General features: G+C 44.4%; 1 protein-coding gene across 18 annotated transcripts in view; it reads left to right on the forward strand.

Annotated features, from left to right (window-relative positions):
* The window catches only part of Fgfr2 (fibroblast growth factor receptor 2), a 99,992-nt gene that overhangs the window by 58,655 nt on the left and 17,295 nt on the right, over positions 1 to 24,042 (forward strand). For 9 of the 18 annotated variants that reach the window (XM_074078183.1, XM_074078177.1, XM_074078184.1 and 6 more), the window contains 6 exons: positions 4,140 to 4,330; positions 5,416 to 5,563; positions 9,084 to 9,286; positions 18,367 to 18,518; positions 21,320 to 21,441; positions 23,880 to 23,990. In XM_074078183.1, the coding sequence (XP_073934284.1) occupies positions 4,140 to 4,330; positions 5,416 to 5,563; positions 9,084 to 9,286; positions 18,367 to 18,518; positions 21,320 to 21,441; positions 23,880 to 23,990 (927 nt within the window). Of the gene's footprint in view, positions 1 to 4,139; positions 4,331 to 5,415; positions 5,564 to 6,973; positions 7,119 to 9,083; positions 9,287 to 18,366; positions 18,519 to 21,319; positions 21,442 to 23,879; positions 23,991 to 24,042 lie in introns of all 18 variants that reach the window. The other 9 variants (XM_020171786.2, XM_020171789.2, XM_020171791.2 and 6 more) reach the window with 3 other exon arrangements.

The following is a 24,042-nucleotide window of genomic DNA, read 5'->3' on the forward strand; positions in this document are numbered from 1 at the left end:
CCTGCTTCAGTTCCACAGATCATACATTTGCAACCTGCCACACTCAAAACACATCTATTTTACGATTGTATTCAAGAAACACAGGTGAGCTGTTCATCAGCCTTTCTGCTTTCCCACTGTAAAGAGGAAAATCTGTTTGTATAATAATCTGAGAGTTAAACACCCTGTAAGAGAACTTTGCTTAATATTGTAAATCCCGTCTGGTGGAGAGAGCTAAGGCAGCACTGGGCTCCACTTTCTCATCCAGAACTAATTCAGGGACTAATCCTTTTTATTTCAACTTGCTGTGAAAAGTTGCAAACCCCAGGGCCTGGTGAGGTTCCGGGGAGCAGGTTAACTGTTAGAAGAGCCGTCATTCCCGTTCCCACTGGGAACCATGCAGAGGCTGCTCCTCTGTCCAGCCTGCTCCTTCATCAGCCATTGGACCCATATTCACCCTCACTTTTCAGAAGTCAGGGCATCGCCACCCACTTCCTGATGGCTATTCTTAAGGGTCCAGTGGGCACCAAGGGAAGATCGGTGGCTGAGGGGGACGAGAAGGGGAGCATGGCGCTCGGCAGATGCTGGCATCCTGGGACCTTTTCCGACATGCTTCAGGCCTCGTTCTGACTTGTTTAAGGGCAGAGAATAAGGTTGCAAAGGAAATCAAAGCCTGATGTGGAGAACTGAAACATGAGGCCTACTGACTTTTTAAAAACATTTTAAATAACATTCTCTGAGGTTTCATTTTTATACCGAAAGCAGCTGTAATAAGTTTTGGAAGATGGTGTAAGGTTTCTATTAGAGAGAGATCATGCTTGCAGTTTTTTGTACCCAAAGTGAGAAAGGGCCAAGGGGGAGGGGGGGAGCTGAAGAGGTTATTTCATATAAGGTGAGAAAATTTGAAAAGATGATTTCAAGACTGCCAGAGGTAACGTTTGGTGTGCTGTAATTTGCAAATGAAATAACATTAAACCATTGCAAAGGTTTCTTTTTTCTTTTGGTGAAAATAGTCTGGGTAGCAATGGAATAACTTAATAACTGGAGCTCAGCAGCACTTTGACCACAAGTAAAACCAGACTGCAGCTCTGAACCGAGCCCTGCCAATGTTGCCCGAGTGACTGCTCGCCTGCCCAAGGCTGGGCAGGCAGGCCAGAGATACCAGCATCCTGAAAGCGCTCGTTGTTCAAGGGGCTGTGCTATTTGGTGTTATATGCACAGTGTTTGCTTGTAAAAGAAGTGTGTTTAAGAAAAAAGACTCGGTTTGAAATTCAGTAGATCTGGCTTATAACATTAGAGATTTTATAGTACTTCTGTTTCTAAGAAAAGACATTTTAGGCCCAGTGTCAATATTTATATTAACACACATGCACGCACGCACACACGTGATTGCAAAACTAGAAAACCAAACCAGGGAGTGAATTGATATCCAAAATTCACTTTTCTACGGGAAGGAATAAATATTTGACTGTACAAATATAAAGAGCATATTTTGTGAACTTGGCTGGCAGTTTCAGGCCCAGAGAACAGCTTCCCCCATGCTGTTAAATATCCTGGTAGGAGGCCTGGTGAAGAGGAAGGAGGAGAGTGTATAAGTGGTGATTTAACTCTGTCCTTCCCACCTGAATGGGGCCACCTGGGATTAAATCAGACCTCGGTCACTGCTAGTGGCACACAGGTCCCCATGTCCCATCCATGAGATAGCATATCAGGCACAGAGTCAAGGTTTCATGTAATGTTTGAAGAAACCAATCTTTGAGATTTTCTGCCTACAAAAACTGGAAGTCTTGACTTCTGGGTTCTCTACTCTGCCTACGTGGGTAATACTGGGGCAGATAAATGACTTCTTGGGGGCGCTAAAGTCCTTATCTTTATAGCAAGGAAATGTAGGCATCTGCGAAGTGATGGGCGATGCCTGGGTGAAATGTGCAAGGGTAACCACTAGCACTTTTTCTTTCTTTAAGAACTGTTTTTAAGGGCCAGCAGCAGGCATGTGTAGTAAAATCAATTTGCACATGGTCTGGCTCTTGTTCAACAAATTCCACTACACAGTATTTTAATCTGAAAGTCCCAAATATGGAAAGGCTTAGATATCTGTCATTCTAATTTGCTGCTTCCAGTCCAGTGCACAGGGATTGTTGGGTGCAGGTGGAGACAGCCTTGGTGCGTTGGGCTGGTTGGGGTCTCCTGCTTTCCCTTGAGGATTTTCAAGCTGAAGCAGTGGGGGAGGAAGGGAAACTGGTATGTGCAGTCATGGGAGATGGAGTTGCATTTGTGAATGGTCCACTGACTGGGTTCCATGTGGCTTTTGACAGTGCTGCCATGTGAGAAGTTTCAAGTAAGCGTGTAATTAGTGTTTTTGTGGTCTGTTACCTAATTTTTTAAAAATTGTTTTGTTGTTGTAAGGACATGTGATGTGAGCTCTACTGTCCTAATACAGTTCTAAAGTATATGGTGCCTTATTGTTAACTATAGGTACGACAGATTTCCAGAACTTACTTTGTGTGGCTGCAAGTTTGTGATCTTTGATTTGCAACTCTGCCTCTCTCCTCCTTGCCCCCAGTGCCTGGCAACCACCATTCTATTCTTTGAACCTATGAATTTGACTGACTTAGCTACCTCATATAAGTGGCATCATGCAGTATTTGTCTGAAGCTGTCCTGTTTCACCTAGCATGGTGTCTTCTAGGTTCGTCCACGTTGTCATATTGCAAGGTTTCCTACTTAAAAGCTGCATGGCTTTCAGTTGTATGTAGCCACCACATGTTTTATTTGGCCCATCCATCTGTTGATGGACATTTAGGTTGTTGGCTAAATCAGTATCCATTGTGACATACATAGGAGTACCAATGCCTTTGAATTTGATGTCAGCCCTTTTAGGTTGACATCAATGAAGGGTTGCTGGATCATGGAGTGATTTTGCATTTACTTTTTGGTTTTCATGGTGCCTGCACCATTATGTTTCCACTAACAGTGTATGAACAAGGGGTTCCTTCTTCACATCCTTACCATCACCTGTCTTTTTTTTGTTTTGTTGCTCCTTAGGTAAGTCATCCCAACAGGTGTAAGGTGATAGCTCATTGTGGTTTTGATTTGCATTTCCCTGATGATTTGTGATGTCGAGCATATATTCAAATACCTGTTGGCCATTTGTAAGTTTTCTTTGGAGAAATGACTTTTCAAGTCTTTAGCCTATTTCTTTATTGGCTATCACTTAATTCTTGAGCTACGTGATGTGCAGTTGTTAGCACCCCTTAACCTGGTTGGTTCTGTAGGATCCCTGCAGAGACCCTTCTACCTGTTCAAGCATAAGACAAGAAGGGGTGTGCTTTATTGAAGACTTTTCTGTAGAGAGAAAGGCAAAACAAGTTGGAGCTAGAAAGAAAGATGAGCATCTCCTCTGTGGGGTTGTCTCAGACAGTCTGAAACTCAGCCTGGACGAGAATTGGCAACTCCTTATGCTTCCTTCAATGCCACGCTTGAATAAGCTAAGGAATGTCTAGCCATCTAGTCCCTACCACACAGTGACACTTAACAGTTCCCAAATAAATGAAAGGGTGGATAAAGAACCAATGATTGGAGTATGTTCCACAATAAAGAGATGAATCCAGTGGGTTTGTCTGTTCATCACACTGGGCTTTAGTTTGTAGTTCACTTTTTAATACAGGGATGCAGGTTTTCTCAGAACATCTTCGAAATTCATTGAGACATTGTGCTAATAGGAGCTACTCTTGGTATTCAGGGTGACTTTAGTCATTTCACTTGCCGGGGATGTTAAACTTCTGATTAAGGTGAATTTTGGAGATCATTCCAAGCTGAAGAATGAAAGCCACTCTTTCCCCTTCTGCCATTTGTCTTGTAGATCGTCAAAAGCAAATGTTTTCCCTTGTTCATTAGGTGGTCGTGGGTAAGCAGTAACGTGGGATATAATAAGTTCTTTTCTAGATTTTCTAAATATCCTTTTTACAAGGGTTGTGCTCCAGCGGCCTGCTTTGAAGTCGTTTTTGTTCATGGGGCTGCTGCGTTTTTCCAAAGGAGTCAGCCAGCAGACGGGAGGCCTTTTTGGCTTGAGTTCCCTGACAGCCTTCTGCACAACACAACTTATTTATTGGTTTCTCCTCCTCCCATCTCTGCTCCTCCTCTCTTCCCTGTCTCTCTCAGAGCGATCGCCACACCGGCCCATCCTCCAAGCTGGACTGCCAGCAAATGCGTCCACAGTGGTCGGAGGGGACGTGGAGTTTGTCTGCAAAGTTTACAGCGATGCCCAGCCCCACATCCAGTGGATCAAGCATGTTGAAAAGAATGGCAGTAAATATGGGCCTGACGGGCTACCCTACCTCAAGGTTCTGAAGGTGAGGACTTTCTGTGTCCCAAGGGGCCCACAAATGGGGGTCTCTTTTGTGGGTTTGACCAAGTTCTTTGATTTCCTGCTGGATCTGAGAGATAATTCTCTTTCTCTGGACAGTAGAGATTGTTAAGGGACTGATAGACATTAAGCTTGCTAATAAAATTTCTGAAGGGCAGGGGCAGACCTACTCAACATGGAGTCAGAACAGTTTAGTTATCCACCCTGAGGTCTTAGATAAGACACCTTGGCTTAGCCGTGCATGTACGAGAATGGGGGTCACAATAATGTCTCCCCTACAGGGCAGTGGGCAGAGTAAATGAGATGGAGTTGATGGGATGGGAAGAGCTCAGAAAGCTTGAGGCCCCATACTAATGTTAACTGTTACTCTGATGCTATTTTCTATTAACGATGCTAGTGTCAAATTCTAGTAGCTAGCTACCTTTTAGAAACAATTTGGATTTTCTTTTTTGAATGTTCCCTCACCCTTTATAACTCCTTTGGGACATGTATCTGTGCCTATGAAATGGTGAGCAAGGAAAACGCCTTTCCTCCTTAGAGTTCTTGTTTGGTGTTTTGAAAAGCCCGCCCCCCCCCGCCACACCCTTTTTTTCCTTTTTTCCATAGCTTCAGCCTCAGGATGTTTTTAGACCAAGCTTGTTCTTCGGGATAGTGATAACATGCAGCCTAAAGTCTGTACTGCAAGTTCTTAACCTGCCACGTTGAGTTGCTCATAGAGTATGCCTGTAAAAAGAATGGTCTTCCATTAGAACCATAGATGGCTTACTAAGATCTCTCCACAGACGACGTCTTCTCTCCTGCCAACAATACCCAGCATCCAAAAAGCTGGAGAAAGATAAGCGGCCTGGGGAACCGCTCACCCATTCTGCCGGCAGTTGATCATCCTTTACTACCCCTTGCCCACACGTTCACGTCCATTACCCACCACTTGACTTATTTTGCTCTTCCTCAACCCACAGCTCTTTAGACACAACAGAGGTGGTTTTCTTGTGGTGTGTTGGTGGTGGGACCATAGACAGCACCGAGTCTTTCCTGGTTGGCCGTTATATTGTTCTCCTATGTCTGTTCTAGCACTCGGGGATAAATAGTTCCAATGCAGAAGTGCTGGCTCTGTTCAATGTCACTGAGGCGGATGCCGGGGAGTATATATGTAAGGTCTCCAATTATATAGGACAGGCCAACCAGTCTGCCTGGCTCACTGTCCTGCCCAAGCAGCAAGGTAACAACGCTTTTTTGTTTTTGTTTTTTTAAAGAAAACTGGATATAGAAGCTGAAAAGACTTGGTGCTTTGGGAGCTGCAGGCAACTTCTAGGATAATTCTTGTGGCTTTGGTACATTGATAATGATCTTTTCTTGGTGATGCAGCTGGCATGAAGCCAGCAGCCATGGAAAAATGCCCACAACGTTCAAAATGCTTGCTCTAATTCTTCTAAAGATTACATTCCACCTCCACCCAGTTTTTAAGTCATTGCTTCTGGTTTATCTTGATTGGGCTGCACGTTTCCCATGGTTACTATACCTTTTAGAATCACCTAAATTCATACCTTCATGCCTATTGAATCTGTAACATTTGAATATCAGCAGAATTCCTATTTCCTTCTACCCCAGCTTTTGAGAAATAATGGCCTGATATAATTTGTCCAACAAAGTATCATTTCTTTGGTTTCATAGTTGATCCTAAATTGGGACGTTTTCCTGACCTAACAAATGCACTACTGGGTGCCGTTGATGCAGAAGGTTGACATTCTTAGTTTGCTATGATTCACATTCAAATGCTCATATTGGAAAAGAACTTAAAAAGAGGCGGGCAGAGGGAGAGGCATGGTGGCTCATACCTGTCATCCCAGCTATGTGGGAGGCATAAGTAGGAGGAACAGGATCCCAAGGCCATCCTGGGCCAATAAAACCGTGATGCCCTACCTGAAAAGTAAAAGCATAAAAAGGGCTGGGACATAGCTCAAGTGGTAGAGCACCTGCCCAGCAAGTGCAAGGCCCTGAGTTCAAAATCTATTGCTGTTCCTCCCTCCCCTCATGCCCAGATTTTCTCTTACTGAGGTTAGACTTTCTGCCATTTTCTTTCAACGCTGTATAAGGCAAGATGGTTTTGCCAAAGTAAAGTTGGCCAGAGCCAGGTAACCAAGATAACCTTCCACCCTAGTTGGTTCTCACACAGCCAGAGGGACATGTGAAGTGTCCTCTTGCATGTGTCTGCAGTGTTTTGTTTTATCACACAGTAATTAGGTACAGCCATCCTTTTCTCAAGATGGGAGTCTACAGCCAACAGGACCAGAACCTAAATTAGCCCTTTGGGCACTATACTTTTGGAAAACACACCTAAATTCAAACCAGAGCAAAGGCAAAGAGAATGGACCTTTGTGGGTTGATTTTTTCATGTGTTTGATTGCATGCTTGTCTAGGTGGTGAAGCCGGTGTGGTGACGGGCCTGCGGAGGTGAGCCTGGCCAGTGTTGCTCAGTGTCTCTCGGTTGTGGGCTTTGTAGATGGGCTGCAGTCGGAATCTCTCCATGGCCAGCACCCCCTGGAGCTGCCGGTGAGAGGCCTCATGGTTCCAAGGCCTCCTCTACACTCATTCCTGTGTCTAGCCTTTTTCTGCCTCCTTTGTCTTCTAGGCTGCCGGTGTTAACACCACGGACAAAGAGATTGAGGTTCTCTATATTCGGAATGTAACTTTTGAGGATGCTGGGGAATATACATGCTTGGCGGGTAATTCTATTGGGATATCCTTTCACTCTGCATGGTTGACAGTTCTTCCAGGTATATACTGCTCTTTCTCTCCATGGGTTTTTCCTTTTCTTGGTTGATTGCTATAAAATTAACACAGCTTCTGTTCTCAGAAATGGCCCCTTTTATCCTTGCATTAAAGATTTTTTAAAAATGTTCAAAATGATCCCCCAGGGATAAGAAAAATTGCCTTGGAAATTCACTTACAAGGAGATCCCATGCTCACATTTATGATCAAGTAAAAATTCACCCCTAAAACCCGAAGGGCTCATATATTTTTAGTGCGTCATTGAGCCTATGAATAAACTAGTCCATCCCCGTTTCTCTTAAGAAAGAAGTTGAAATTACTTTGTAAAATGCAAAGTAATTTTTTTCCATTACAAATTCCATTTTGCTGAAATCCCACATGTGATTTTATTCTTCTTGTCCCACTTGGCTTACATCTCGGTAAAAATACAGATAGATATATATTGGGGTGCCCGGGGAAAGCACCTCTGAATACAGGTGCACAGAAGCAGTGTGTTACCTACCTTGGGAATCGGTGGCTTGGTGCATGTTGAATGCAAACTGCAGAGCACGTCTTGGGCTTGATGTTGTTTCTGCCTTATGAGAAATAAACATCAGCGAAGCCCTGCTGCCTAAACATAGTCACTGTCTAAGTCTTTAACTGACATCTCTGTTCTAGTCACACTTTCTTGATAAAGGCTGTCCTCTCGAATGCTTTGCTTCTGCGTCATTTCCTTTGTGAAGCCGCATAGACTGTGGTTTACTAGCTTGTGATATATTAATTCCTTTTTAGCACACCATGCCTACCTGCATGCTTGTTTTATAGCTAGTAAAAGTAAATTGATCATTTCATTTTGTGCTATGCTGCTGAGAGTTTTGACTCTCTTGCAAGTATTTTTTCTGATTAAAATGTATAAGCTTTAAATAATACCATTACATCCAATTTTCCTTTGGTTTTGAATATTTTACTTTGAAACTATGAGATTCCTCTCGAGTTGAGCTTGCTTTTACTTGTATTCTGCAAGTGCCTACCTGGCACTTCCTAACCAACTTGCCTGGCAATACTAGTCCATTAACTAAGAATGCAGTTCAAGAAAAAAATGCTTGGAAATACACTGCTTATAGAGTGACCTTGGAGGACTTGCAAACATTATTGAAAGTTGATATGAGAAGGTGCTGGATTTCATATATATGAAATTTATATATACACACACACTCACATGTATTACCATTTAAATTTTTTCTTAAGAGAAAAGTTGTAGTGTCCTGTCAGTATAACAAAAATTTAATAATTCTTAAGGAATATTATAAACTTCATTGTGGATGTGATTTTCATATCATAATCAACTCAGTCTTCATATTAAATATATTTTTTTGTTTATTGAGAAATGCTGGATTTTATTAAGGAACTCAGCAAAACTTTTTTGGGCCAGCCTACTAGTTGAGTGTTCATTCCATACAGAGCTGTGTTCTTCTTGGGTACCTCATCTCGTTGAGCCTTCCTCTGGAAGAGCCTGCCTCGGTAAGACTGAAACGTTTGTTACAGTCTCCTTAGGAACAAAAGTGGACATGCCCATATTCCAGAATTGTTAATTTGATTTACGTTCAGAGGCCATCATGAAAGACAGTCCTGTTGGAGGTGCAGCTGCTGGTCCTGTTCTGCCTAAATGTCTAACAGAATGTGGCCTTGTAGCCTCCCTTTGTAATTTGGTGTCAACCACTCACTGATGGCAGATGTCCCCTGAGGCTGGAGATGGTGACCACTTAGGTCTAGTGGTACACTGAGGACCCATTGACTGTTCATTTGCATTGAAGAGGCACACAGTAGGCCTTGGCCCCAGACCTCCTGCCGCATGGGGTTCCTGGGAAGCCCATCTTGCCTTTGGAATGGTCATCGCCTTTTGATTCCTTTAGTTATGCTGTGATGCGTCACTCCAGTGTCCTAACCCTGTGGCCTGCTTATCTGTTCCTCTCCTGTGACCTGCAATCTAGCTCCTGTAAGAGAAAAGGAGATTACAGCTTCCCCAGATTACCTGGAGATAGCCATTTACTGCATAGGGGTCTTCTTAATCGCCTGTATGGTAGTGACAGTCATCCTGTGCCGAATGAAGACCACGACCAAGAAGCCAGACTTCAGCAGCCAGCCAGCTGTGCACAAGCTGACCAAACGCATCCCCCTGCGGAGACAGGTAACAGAAAGTAGATAAAGAGTTTAAAGACCTTTACTCCTCCCCATGCCCCAGCCAGCTCTTGGATCTTTTCCTTTGCTTTGATGCCATGTACTTCTGTGAGCTTCAGTATGGGAGTGGTTCTGCTGTGCCACTCGGTGGTCATCTGGTTAGTGCTTGGAGAGTCAAGTAGTAGTGCCTCATGGGGGTGGTGAATGGGGTCTAGTTCTAAGGACAAGAAAGAACGATAGTGTGAGAATCAGAGAGCTAATCGGGATCAAAAATAACTCGAGAGGTAATTCTCTTTGTGTGAAGAACAGGGGTCTCTTCAAAGCATAGGCCACTTTTGTCTCCTAGGAACTAATGTTATAAAAAAGCATAGACAGGTATGACTGTTTGGATGGGGTTTATTCCATGAGTAAGAAAGAGATTCTAGTTCTCTTTGATTTATTGTTTTAAGTCAAGATCAGAAACCTGTGGTTCAGAGGTATAACTGAACTGCTGCTTGCTTTAAACTGGCACATGCTGTCTTCATGAACTGAATTTTAGCTGAGCTCCTCTAACTGTTAAAATAGCATCTTGGCCGGGTGCTGGTGGTTCATGTCTGTGATCCTAGCTACTTAGGAGGCAGAGATCAAGAGGATCATGGCTGGAAGCCAGCCTAGGCAAATAGTTTGCAAGATCCTATCTTGAAAAAAATCCATCACAAAACAGGGAGGGTGGAGTGGCTCAAGGTGTAGGCACTGAGTTCAAGCCCCAGTACTGCAAAAGAAAAAAGGGCATCTTACGTATATATTACATTATTGTCAGAGGGTCACAGTTGTGGCTGCAGTTTCAGTGGTAGAGTAATTTAAACTCTGAGCTTGGTTTATTTTTGCTTTGGGAAGATAGGTCAAGATACAACTTCCTCTGTGCCATAAATAAATCAAAGCCTTGCAAAGGTGGATAGGACCGGAAATGCAGTCTTTCTGCTTGTTCATGATGATGTAAGGGGAAGGTGTATGTGGACGCAAAGTTTTGCATTTCGAACTTGGGTCAAATAAAGTTATTATTTCTTTTGAAATAACAAGTGAAACTGCCAACTAATTGGCTGTTTCAGTGTGCATTTTAGTAGAATTTACAAGTGCTTGTTAAAATTGCAGATTCGTTAGTCCCAGCCCCAGCCCCAGAGATTCTCGAATGGGCCCAGGAATCTGCATTTGAAGTAAGTCCTCAGGGGACTGTAAAAAGCACTTTGAGAAACTCTGGGTTCACCCCAGCTGTGCCTCTCCTGGGACTTCAGTTAGCAGTGCCCTTTCTGAACAAGGCGTTCGGATAGATTAGGATCCAGTTGGTCAGCAGTGGGTTTGGCAGGAAGCTGGCTGTTCTCAACCCAGTTTCATGCTTCAGGCTGAATGAGTCCTTGTTAACTTTCCTGGAGCCATGTTTCTAGCCTCCCCTTCACGGAGGCTGAGGATAGAAGTTGGAGTGCCTGCCAAATGCTGGCAAATGACCAAATTGTGCCAAGACATGGGAAAAAAGAGCTCCATTGGGTTGCTTCTGCCACCAAGAATGCTGTTGTTATTTTGAGTGATGTTGCTTGTTAGTTGTGGGGCCAGTTGCGTGACTAGTTTTGGGGGAGTCCAGTCAAAAGATGACCTGTCCCAGGCCTAATAGTGCTCTGACTTCAGGCTATATAGCCAGCCTTCACCCAACCTCCTTCCTTACCAATTACCTCTGAGCCGTTCTTGTAGTCTACATGTTGGCAATCTGGCATAGGGAGTTGGAAAAGGGGAGTGGTATTCCCACCTCTATTATTTCTTTCTTTAATAGGCCAAAAAAAAAAAATGGGTATTTTGCCAATACCCCTGGAAAAAAATGGGAAACCTGTAATTGGTGTAGGTAGGCCATTGTCCCATAATTATTTCATCATCATCTTTTTTTTTTTTTGTAGCTATTACAATGCTCTTCTTTTTACTTTCTATAAAAGAGGCAGATGTCCTTAAAATACCTTTGATATAATCACACTCAGAGTGTTTTCTTTTCTCTGGCCAGCAGGTACTTCTTCATTGCTCATATCCACCTTAGTTGGTCATTTTTCTCATACTTTCTGTATAACCAAAGGGAAAATTAGGATCCTTTCCTCATTTTCTTCCTTCCTGTTATTCATCAATACTTATTAAATGCTTGGTCTAAACCAGGTTCCAAGTAAGACATGGCCTTTTGCATTGGGCATTGGCTCCAAGGTTAGTGGAGACCTTTATTTGAAACATATGATCAAGTATTGTAAGACAAGCAGGGAAAATGGGCAAATACCAATACTCCTGGAAAACTAGATCTCTGGTAGATTAATGCATCAAGAGAACGTTGACACCCCCCAGATCGTCAAAACGGGGTGCATTACTGCTTCTTCAGAAGGAACTCATCAGTGGAGGAGATGCCTCTCAGGTATCTGGATAAAAAAGGGTTATTGGACTGTGGCTGGAGGGAAGAGCCCCACAAAGGCCGGCAGATGTGTTGATGACAGAGCGAATACCACAGGGATGCCAGGCATGCCTTTACCTGAGGACAGGTGAGTCTGTAATCAGATGTCTGGAAGACGGTTGCTTCAAGGCATTCACAAGGCCACTTTTCAGTCTCCGTTGGCCCAGCCTTCTCTATGACACAGGTAACACTGGGCATGCTCATGGAATTCTCAGTTTATCTGCCTAGCCCTGAGCCTGTCTCCGCTCCACCAACACGCATACGTACAGCCTGCCCCCCCTCACTCAATCCATCATCGTCCTCTTTTTAGGACAAGAAAAGTTGGACTTTTTGTTCCTGTTGTGGGGTTTTCATTCTTGACATTTACTAATTGGCTCTGAACTTACTGGTGGAAAACAGACATTTCAGGGTTTTTATTTTTTTTAAGACAAAAATATGTTTTCCCGGTAAGAAAAAAAGAAATTCCTTATGTTTCTTTCCCCTTATGAACTTTGATGCCTGGGGAAAGAGTAGCAACTTTTTGGTGGAGGACAGGCAGGTGGCATGTGGCATCTTCCAAACCAGAGAGGAACACCTTTGTGAACCCGTCCGTTTGCTTCATGGTGTTGAATTCCAGAGCCACACCTCCAGCCTTTTTCCTTTAAGTTTGTTTTCAGACAAAGTCTCACTCTTTCTACCTGGACAGGCCTTGGACTGTGATTCTCTTACCTCTGCCTCCCACATAGGTGGGACTGGGATTGAACCTAGGGCTTCAAGCTTGCAAAACAGGCACTCTACCTCTTGAGCCACACCTCTGGCTCCTTGGCTGTCAGTTCTTGTAAAGGCCTGCTGGACAGTCAGTGTCTTCAAAAGCAGCCCATGCATTGAAGGGAAGGCTTCACATCCATGATTTCCACAAATCCCTTATGGGGTGAGCATGAGTGCAGGAGGGGCACAGAGGAGACCTTGCTCAGGACAGCACTGGGTTTGTTGAGTAGGTTTCTCAGAGGATCCATCAGCTCCTTAGAATCCAGAAGCTTCTGTAAGGCAGAATAGAGATCTAACTGATGATTGGCTCTGTTCAGGTCAGTGTGTGTCCTATCTGGCTCCTCCCCTCCCATCAGCAGGTCACAAGGGGCTGGGGGGAAGGAGAGGCTTCTTTCTCAGCCATAACTTTCATCATCACTATGGCTGATACAGGTAGCATGAAACCTAGAGAAAAGTAAAGGATATCTTCTGTGGTGATACCTTTGAGGCAAATGGTGGCCTCCAGGGGACAGTAAGAGTGGGATGATAGCTGGGTGGTGGTGGTTCATGCCTGTAATCCTACCTACTCAGGAGGCAGCGATCAGGAGGATTGTGGTTCAAAGCCAGCCCAGGGTTATAGATCAAAGCTCCTATATTAAAAGAAAAAAAAAACCCAACACAGAAAAGGGCTGGTGGAGTGGCTTAAGTGGTAGAGCCTAACAAGCATGAGGCCCTGAGTTCAAAATCCAGTGCTGCCAAAAAAAAAAAGATTGGGATGAAGGTAGAAGAACACGTGGCTCTGCAGCCAGTCCTTAGGGCTACCTGTATTTATGGTCTTTAAATACACCTGGCTCTATGAAGAAAAAGTCTAACTTGCTTGTTACCTGGCAGCTGAACATCAGGATCTTAGAATAGTCTCTGTAGCATGGTCAACCCGGTATTGTAATGGAACCTCCCTGGTTCCAGAAAACATCTGGGTGATAAGAATTGTATGGATGATCTGACTGGAACCTGTCCTTGGTGTGAATACCTCGCCCTCTCTGCTTCATCTTGGTTGCTCTCTTCCCCCAGCCTCTGAAAGATGTGGGTTTGATTAAGATCTGACCTGGACTTTGGCTGACAAGATCTTCTAAGTAGATCCAGGCTGCTGAGACCGGTGTGTCACTGCTGTTTGTGACAGGACTCAAGAGTTGGCCTGGAGGAGATGGAAGCTTGTTAAGGGAGAAACTGCCTTGCCTAATTACCTACATTTGTTGTGGAGGGCAAAAGAAAAACCAAAGCTTCATCCCGCCCCCAGGTTGATGGGGTGAAAAGCTTTTGCCTGGCCATATGCAAGTGGCGGGCAGGGACTATAGCAGAAGAATCCTGGGCCTTCCATTGTGGTTCGGGACAGAAGCTGGGTCCACTGTCCAAGAGGCAGAGGGTTCTCTGGCAGGCTGCTGTCCAAGGGTGTTTGTCTTTCTTCGGGAATAAATGCCCAAATGTGACTCTTCCTTGTGGCATCTTTGCGTCTACCTGCTCTGTCCTCTGTGAGGTTCCCTCTGGGTGTTAAATTCAATCTAGTATAAAGAGATAACACTATTTTTTGGTGGCCCTTTCGTAAAAAAAGAAACTACTTCCTTGCTTAATCTCCCACATGTACTGAGGAAGTATATGAAAAGCACATTTAGTTAACAGCTTGATTTATGAAGCATGGTAGAGAATCTGGAGAGTAAGGAAGCTGTTTTGGAGACTGTGAAAAGTACATGCTTTTTTTTTTTTTTTTTTTATGGATGCCAAGATTTGGGTGGGGAAAACATGTACTAGACTGTTAGCATCTATTGTTTATAAGTAACTTATTTCTTAGTAACAGTGGGACATTTTAAAATGAACAGAAAACTCCAGAATTGAAATTTCTTGGTTCAGAATTGAATATCTGATAGGGGAGATGATAGTTTTGTGAGAAAGGAAAGACAAACTGATAACGTAGGCAGCAGGGGCACGGTTCAAAGGAAAGAAGCCCCTGAAATATGGCATCCCTGGGGGAGGCACCTCCTTTCAGTGATGGCACCAAGCCCTCCAAACAGGTTTGCTTTTAGAGAAAAAGTGAGTGAAGAGAAAATCGCCATATCTTATAGTCCCAGAGGGGATTTTCAAAGCACAGTAAAAATGCATGAAGTAAAATTAAGACATAGCTCAACAGACAGAGCTATGAATTCTGTACTTCCTTATACTTTGGGTGTTTTCTTACCCTTTGTGTTTTTTACCAAGGTTCTTTTTCCAGATTTGTACATTTAATCTGAGTCTCTACACGTCATCCGAACAAAAGTCCCACAAGTAAATAGGGTTTTATATTTTAATATAAGGACAAGAGCAAAGACTGTAAAAGTTCTCCACTTTATCTTAGTTCATTCATTTTCTATTTGTGAAAACACTATTGGGGCACAGGTTGTGTACGTGGGTTCCTCTGCCACGGGTTTGTGAGTGCTCATTCCCTTTGGGTCAGTGGTTTCCCACTGAGCAGATGCTAACTTTCTGTTATCTGAAGTAGCCCCTAAGTCAATGTCCGTCACTATGACTGTTACCCTCCAGCTTTCCTCCCTCCTGCCCTGGGACTATCCCCAGGTTCCTGGATTCTTCACTGTTTACCTGCTGGAGCCCCAAGCCATCCTGGCTGGAAGTAGAGAGCCATGTCTTGTAAATCGGATGTGCAGTTCCGACATAATCTGTCCTTCAGATGGCCCTTACTGTTGCCATTTTCCTCCTCGTTGCACATAGTCTTACGGTGTCTAACACACACAACGACCCTGGGCAGCAAGTGCCCTGACTTACACAGAGAGTCCAGTAGTGTGCCCGCTGGGATCTGGACACAGATGATTCCAGAGGTGCTAAGAGAAAGTACTGTGGCATTCCTGGTAAATGTCCCTGAGCTCTTTCTGAGGGCCTGGCTCAGCAACAAGCACTTTGCTGGGGGTTTCCTTACTCCGTCCTCACTTACATCAACTCTGTGAGGCTGGGAGTGTGCCTGTCTCCTCGTAACAGACAGGGAAACCTGGGATTAGGGCAGTGAGGTGACTTTCTGAAGCCCTGTATTGGAACTGGGATGAAGACCCTGGCAATTTGACCATACAGTGCCTTGGTGCAGTGGTCAGCCCTGCTGACACGGGGCAGCAACTAGGGCTGCCTGGCCATGGATGCTCACCTGGGGTACCACATCCAAGGCTGCACAGATGCCACAAAACAGCCTGGTAGCAGAAGACAGGCATGAAAGCAGGGGTGTTGCCATTTTGAACTCATTGTAGAAATCGGTATATTTTTAGCATGTGCCTTTGGTTTTCTGTTCCCTTTATTTGTGCCTCAGTTCAGATCCTTATTATTCAAAACAGTATTTTTGTTAAAGAAAGGACTTCTAAAACAAGAAATGCACATCCATGGTAATAAAATCCAAACGGTATAGAAACTTGAGAAATCAGACCTATTTTCTATCCTCTCCCCCAACCCTTGAACTCTTTCCCCAAAGGTGACCACTGCTAAGTCCTCAGACAGCCTTCCTGCCTGAGCTCTCTAAGCGCTGGAGGGAAGGGGTGCTTTCCCATATCTGATCGCATACGCCTCCTGGGGAGAGGAGATTCTTGGAGATGAGGCCTGCAAGCCACTCACTCTGATGTGTCTCTGCCCCTGGACATTATCGTCATCCAGCATGTGGTCTGTGCTGATTTCCCAGTCAGTTCTGGTACTCCCTCCTCATCGGTCACAGCACACTATGCCCCAGCCATGTGACTGGGAACTCCAGAGATAGTGATGAGGGGCTGTGCTGGTGGTCCTTCAGAGTGACCTGGCTGCAGAATCTACTGGACCTTGGCCATCTGGGGCCTGTATTCTCTCATAGCTGAGCTGATTTTTACTAGTTTGGCCAGAACTTCTTGCCTCTGATCTTTAGGCACAACTGTCTGTCTACTGCAGTAAGTGGTGACGTTTGCCTGTTCATGTAGAACTTCCTGGAAGACTGATTTAAAAAAACAAAAACAAAAACAAGAAAAACCACCAGGCATCTTTTGCAAGCCTGGGCCATGGCCCTGTTGCAGAATGAGTTAGGTGGGTGGATTTGGGGAAGCTCATTCCTAAATCTTTCTGAGCCTCTGCTCTGTGGATGAAGTGCAAGAAGTTTCTGTGATCAGTGGAAATTGGAAATCTTGATGTTTGCTAAAAGTTCTTGATGTGTGATGTGTCCTGCAAATATTGTCAGCTCACTACTGTGAGGCTGGACACCACGTGAATTATGCAGGGGTCTTGGAAGTCATCGTATATGATGCCCAGGGTGGGACTCCTGCCTGGACTGTGATGTAAGGAAAAGTGGAGTCTATAGGAGCCCACATGCTTCCCTTCTTGTCTTTTCCTGTCTGCTTCTGTCATTTGCCCTTGTAGCCTGGACACTTGGCCTTGAGGTGTATAATCATCAATTCTTTGACTCCCTCTTTTTTTTAATTTTTAATTTTTGCTTTGCCACAGAATAAGCATTGCTCATGCCATCTGCACAGTAAAATTTAGGACTAGCCTCCCCTTGCCAAAAGACCTCTCAGAAGACTCAGAAAAAAATGTATACATGTACATGTCTAAAGATAATAGAAATTCCCTGTTGGAAACTGCCTACTTAATTTTAATACTGAAAACAATTTCCTATTCCTAATTTCTCCCCGGTTCATTCTTGGGCATCTTCTCAAGTTTCCAGCCTGCATTCAGCGTTGTCTGGGGTTTACAGAGGAGTACATCAGGGCTTTCCAATTAGGACCGTCCTGGGGGAGTGCACTTCCTCTGGTCCCCTGTGGGAAGAGTCCAAGATCCACCTTGTGAAAGTATATCCCAACTCAATTTGTTCACTTGGACTCAGTCTTTGCCAGGTCAATTGAAAGGTGTTTGTATGCACAGCTGGGGTCACTGTCATCCATGCAGGAGTCAGAAACCAAGGCGGGTTGGTGGACTATGCATAGTTTAGAGTAAAGCACTGTCTAGCAGTCCATGATCACACCAGGATTGTGGAGTTGTCCTCAGAAGCAGCTTCCGTGTAGGCTTGGCAGGAGTTTTCCTTCACCGAAACCAGCCAAGGGGAGATGATGTATTTAAGAAATAATCACTGTATCAGACACAGACTGAAATGAATCAGGGTGAATGAGAATATAGTTTGATGAAGCCCTGTATGCCACCAGGTGAGAGAGGAGCACTCCTGTGTGGTTATGAATGAAGGTGTATTTTTCTTTCCTTGCACTGTTTGTCTCACGTTTCAGTGCTCTGTTTTCTGAAGGTACATTTGACAGGAGACAACCCATTTTTGCCGAATGGCATCAACAGATTTCCAGGGGAGAGACAGAGAATGGTCTTGATTTGTCTTTAATAAAGGAGCATGGAATTTCTAGAGTGCTTTTCACATTCAAATCATAGAACTCTTCCTCTGAGGTATTTGGCTTTACATTTCCAAAGTCAGGCAATGTGGAAACCCTAAAATGGTTTATGGAAAAATCTCATGAGCACAATTTTGATCTGTGATCTGGGCAGGTCTGAGAGGAGCTTGGTTATCTGGTGCTCCGGAGCAGGTACAGACAGGCAAAGAGGTCGTAGTGAAGACAGTGGGGTCTGTCTGTACACCCGCGGGTGGCTGTCTTGGAGAATTAGGAGGGAAGGAAGACATACTTTGATCAGACTTACGTAAAAATTTTTGTTGTAAAACTGATCTTAGGAACATCCAATTTAGGTGCGATCTAGTACTGCATGTGGGAGGACGGTGGGGGGGGGTGGGGATTGGAGTCCAGTGGCTTTCATTTGGTGCATGACTTTGGCCCCTGCCCCCTTCCTGTTTAAGAATCAGTCTGGCTGGGCCCTGGCTGACTTCCAGCCTTCTCAGGTGGAACCACGATTACATCTGTGTCTTTGCATTTTGTATCCAGGTTTCGGCTGAGTCCAGCTCCTCCATGAACTCCAACACCCCACTGGTAAGGATAACAACACGCCTGTCTTCAACAGCAGACACCCCGATGCTGGCAGGGGTCTCTGAGTATGAACTCCCAGAGGATCCAAAGTGGGAGTTCCCCAGAGATAAGTGAGTACTTGGTGCATATCCCTGCATGGAAGCTTACATATAAATGGAATATTGGATTGACATTTTCTTTTGATGACCTTTAACTGCAAAGGTCTTTCTCTGACAGTGTCAATAGGAGTGAGATTGTATTTCCAAATAGCCAAGTCCTGGAAAAGGAAAGAGTGGGTTGAAAAACAAGTAGTTCCTTTAAAACAGCGCTACAAAGTCTTGGCTGGCCTCCAAACAAGGTGGCGTCTGGTTATCACTTTTTAAATTTCCAGACAATTCAAACCCAGTCAAATGGAATAAGAGTGAATTACCCAATCTCTAAGATAGCTCTGACATTCCAACTTTCTGGCTGCTAGAAAAATGACTGTTTTGTAGTTTATTTCTCTGAAGAAATTAGATGCAGAACATAAAATTGCCTTAAGGTTCCTTACCCAGTGTTGCTGTTTTTAATGGTCATTGATGCAGTATTGGGCTGGAAGCTTAAAATATGGTACCTGATTTCTGTGGGCTGTGATGTTTTCCTTACTGAATGGTGGAGAGGTGTCCAGTCACACGCTTAGTCAAAGGATTGCCACTCAGGCTTTGTTGAAGTCATTGCTACAAGCTGGGTATCCCTTGGTCTGAGTCAAACAAGTCTGAGTACTTTGGGCTCTGTTGGCTGGATTTGAATCCTGGCTTTGTCAACCAGTGGCTGGGCAACCTTGGGTTACTCACACAACTCTCTGAACTTCATTCTCATAGCATGAAGGACATGGTCTATGTTTCCTAAGACTGAGCACAGTTTTTGGCTGTGGGAGTCTCACTTGCATTCATGTGTTGGTCACCGGGACCTCTGAACTGCAAATCTTAGCAAGATGGTTGTGCTCAGCACAGCACCAGTGTGCTCTTTAGGTAGACACCAACCCCTTATCCCACCTCTGAAGCCAAGATCACAGAAGGTTGTCAGCTCACTCAGGGATCCTTCTTGTGGAATTAGAGTCTCAGCAGCTTGAGAGTAATAGAAGGTAGAGATACTGACTCTCACTGCATCAGATAAACTGGAATAAACTCTTAACTTGCTTATAAACAGCCAGGCTGTTTGTCCCGACATTTGCAGCACCTCCCTGAGATTATGTTAGAGATGTGTTTAGCATGAGCTATTTGGAAACACAGAGATAAGCTTTCCCAGAGACTGGATCTGACGAGCTCAAGTTGGAAGGGAGACGTAGCTTACGTGGCGCTTGTGATTCTGATTCACACAACTTCATGTTGCTTTTGTTTCTCAACAGCCAATTCAGAGACGCCAATGTATATGCTAAGCTAGAACTGAAGAACTGTCTAGACAGCAGGCAGTTAGCAGAAGTAATTTCTAGTTCATTTGTGTAGTATGGTGAGAAGACCATTCACTCAATTTGAGGCAAGTTTTTTGGACCTTTCCTGGGGTGGCACTAGAGAAATGCAAAGAATGATTTCTGTACCTGGAGGATGTGGAGAAGGGAGGGGTGTTTCTCATGAACCCTGCCAGCCCACTAGCTATGTACGATTATTTAGGTAGCTGCGTTCAAGTACACATTCCTGTGTATACAGCACTGAATTCGGGAGTTGTGATCATATGTTAAGAACTTGCAGTTTTCAGGTTCAGGCTGTACTTTTTGCCACCTGTGACACTGTAGTCAACAGTGGGAGTCTGTGTGCTGCCCTGACAGCCAGCTCTCACCCAGGGTACCCCAAGTATGGAAAGTCTGAGTGCTATGCATTTCCAAATAGTGCACAGCATAAATGTAGGCGGAGCAGATTCGCAATGAATGAAGGCTATTTAGAAGCAGTTTGTTAATCGGAGGCAGGAGTTACACAAAGAAAGGGTTGTTACGCTTGTCCTAGCAAAGCAATAGGGCATAAATTAGCCATTTTTCCAATGCAAATGTTTATTTTCTGCCAAGATGTTAAATTTAATTTTAGTGCTGGATAGAGAGAGGTCGATGACCTCAGCATAGCATACACTGCCCTCAGGGGTTTTTTGCTGAACTTTTGCAAACCGTTGTGTACTTACTGTAAATACTGTTTACTGATGGCAGCCCAGTACTTGGCTGTGTTATGCTTAAGTTAATAAACCACATTCATAAGTGTAAAAAGCCTTCTCCATTCTTTGGATTTGAGGATGTCCTAGAGCAATAGATGGCTATTTGTATGATAAGTGTAAAACTTCTGAACTTAAACCTGTGATTCATGGTGTTCACTTTGGATTTTCTTCATTGTTAATTTTGACTCGTCGTAAGGATTGCTAGACATATGTCAGAAAATACTCTGCCCACTCTCTAGAATTTTCTTTTTCCTATAGTGAGGATTTAGAGATTCCTTGAAACATGTTTTAAGATTCAGCTCCTGTAACTTGGCAAGGAAGGTGACCATAAAATCTGCTGGCATTTGAATAATAGTGATCTTAAACCTGCCACTTTACGGGGACAAAAAAAATAAGAACATTTTTCCTTGAGACATTCTACATTACAAATATTTAATTGGCTCAAGATCAAAAGCTCCTTGTTGTTGGCACTCAGGAAGGCTGACCACCTTGGTAGCAAGCATACCTTCCGTAAAGAAAATAAATCGAGAATACAAATGCGAAATTTAATAGAGTTCCACCAGTAATTCACCTTCTCAAAAACGTCACTAAGAAAACACTCTCCAGCACACGTGTACCCCAAGTCTCATTAGTTCCATATGATAAATACGCCATGCTTTTGTAAGTTGCTGAAAGATTTTTATATTTAGGGCTGGAATTTCCCTTGCTGCTCTATGCCAGATGTTGTGTGCTAATCCTCTATTTACACATTTAGGCTGACGCTGGGCAAACCCCTGGGGGAAGGTTGCTTTGGGCAAGTGGTCATGGCTGAAGCAGTGGGAATTGACAAAGACAAGCCCAAGGAGGCAGCCACTGTGGCAGTGAAGATGTTGAAAGGTGAGTTGTGGGTATAAGGGGGGAGTGGCTTATCAAGAATGCTCCTTTGTGGCATGTGAACTCTGCGGTGGCAGCGGGTCAGAGAGCACATAGTTGACCTGGAGGTTGAGGAGTTTTCAAGATAAATCAGCATCATAGACAGACTATTTATCTTGAGCTGTGTGTACTTATAAAAAGAAAAGCCAGTTTCTTAGCAAGTGGTAACCCCTGGATTGAGTTATTCTTTCACTTCTTGTGGGTGACCATGATTCTTCACTCCCTCTGTGGTTTATGGGCTTAGAAAATATCCACTCACTTAACAGTGATGGATTTTGATGGGAGTTGGTATGTTAGATTCAGGACCCAGATTTGAACTTACAAATAAAGAGAAATAGGCATTTGGGGAGGGAGCTCAGAGAACAGAACACTGCCTTCCTTTTTGCACCAGGAGCAGAGCAGGGATGCTACTGACTTGGTGGAGTCGCTTAGAAGCTAAAAAGGAACTAGCAGTATTGAGACAGGTGCAGAGCCTCAGGGACATGGAAACCATGACCTTGAGATGAGATGTAAATGCTTCATTGTGTTCATGGGATTCAGAACATTTCTGTGCAACTCTTCTAACCCTGCTTCATGCCTGTGTCCATGGAGCTTAGGAAACTTTTAGGCTAAGAGTTATAGGAACGGTCACTTTAAAAATGCTCTTGTAAAGATCTCAGAAAGGAGGTCCCTAGTCCAGTGTTTCCTTGGTCTCCAGGCAGTAAGGGCTCTCCTTGGGATATGGGATGCTGCATGGCCACGTCTGGAGTAAGGCGTTTTCTTTCTTTTATGGGTTGGGTCTTGAGGGATGCTCACCTCATTGTTCTCTGAAGGCAAGTAACAGATTAGAGTTAAAAAAACCTTGCTAGGTGCCAGTGGCTCACACCTGTAATCCTAGCTATTGAGGAGGCAGAGATCAGAAGGATCATGGTTCAAAGCCAGCCCAGGAAAATAGTTCACAAGCCCATATCTCAAAAAAAAAAAAAAATCCATCACATAGTAGTGCTGGTGGAGTTATCTAGTTTGTCTTTGAGCTATTGTTTTAAGGTTCCCAAGGAAATCTGGGTGTTCTTCGATGCTCCCTGCCTTGGAGTTTGATGCCAGGGAAGAGATACAAGTGTCTGTACATTGGGACAGAGGCAACCTCTGGTACCTAGGTGTGGGGGAAGACCCGCGCTTTGCATCTTTTATGGCAGGACTTCTGATTCTGCTGATGGGGCTGGGAGTTCCATGGGAATGTTGCAGAAAGGGAGGTCTGGGGGTTGTTTCTCTTCTTAGGCCAAGGCTGGCTGCCATCCCTCTCAAGCTGTCCAAGGACATTAGCCCCAGGGCCTTTCTGGCTCGTTCTTTGTAAAAAGCCAGTGGATGGCTAAGAGCCTGGAGAAAGAGGAACTCCCTGAGCCATGTGTCCACAGGCCTCTCCCCCTTCTTCCTTCTCTCCCTCTCTCCCTCCCTCCCTCCCTCCCTCCCTCCCTATATATCTGGGTAGATTTTGGACACAGTCAATTGTATTGTGCTTCCTTTTGTGAAGTTAAAAAGCTTTTTGCAGCATGGTTCCCATCCATGTCCCTACATAATTTTTTTTTAAAGTCAGCTCAAATTTTTCCATATCGAATTGGCTCGGAGGCTCAGTGGTAGGATGCTGGCCTGGCATGCACAGGCCTTGGGTCTGAGTCTCAGAGCATTTCAAACAATAGCAAGAATGAGCTTGAAGGTGTGGGGTGTATGGGGAGCAGTCTTGCCATTTATGAGAAGCTCACTGTGAACCCATGTGGGTAGAGCAGAGCCTGCTGTGTCCTTGCTTGTTACAGAGCAGGGGGTTGGACCACCTTTTTTAAGGAGGTAATTGGAACCTCTTTTGAGAAGCCAATGGTAGCATGGCCTTTTGCCCCCTCAAAATGCATCCATCCACACACACTTACATATGCAGGTATGGGGTTCCTCCTGAACCCATCTTTGAATGAGCTAAGGACTACTGAGGGTTTGGTTAGGAATTTTTGCTCTGGAGAAAGTTTGAAGTTTGAAGTGATTCAGAATGTTCCTACTAGGTTATCCTCTGTGTGGTCCTTGGAGTCGCTTTCAAGCACCATGAAGCAGAGGGTGCTATCTACATGATAGCAGAGAGTGGGATTATTTCACCATCAAGGAAGACACTGGGGATTGTGAGGTTTGCTGCAGGACACAGAACCTGTGTCTGGTTCTGAGTTTTGACCCTGTTATTCCCAGCGAGCTCTTTGACAAGGAGCAGGGCACTCACTTGCCTGGGCCTTGGTCCCTTCACTGATAAAATGAGGCAGATGACTGCAGAGTCTTTCCTGGATCTAAAATTCAATTTCACACAGTTCCGTCTAAGAGTTTGGCAACTGACAGTGACAGGCTGTGAGCTGGAAGAAACCCACTGATTCACTAATTACCGTTCGTAGATGATGCCACAGAGAAGGACCTTTCTGACCTGGTGTCAGAGATGGAGATGATGAAAATGATTGGAAAACACAAAAATATCATCAATCTTCTGGGAGCCTGCACACAGGACGGTGAGTAGGAAGAAAATATTTCTGTCCCCACGCTCCCTAAGGAAGGTGTTCC

The sequence above is a fragment of the Castor canadensis genome, chromosome 7 (genome assembly GCF_047511655.1).
Source record: "Castor canadensis chromosome 7, mCasCan1.hap1v2, whole genome shotgun sequence".
Classification (NCBI taxonomy): domain Eukaryota; kingdom Metazoa; phylum Chordata; class Mammalia; order Rodentia; family Castoridae; genus Castor; species Castor canadensis.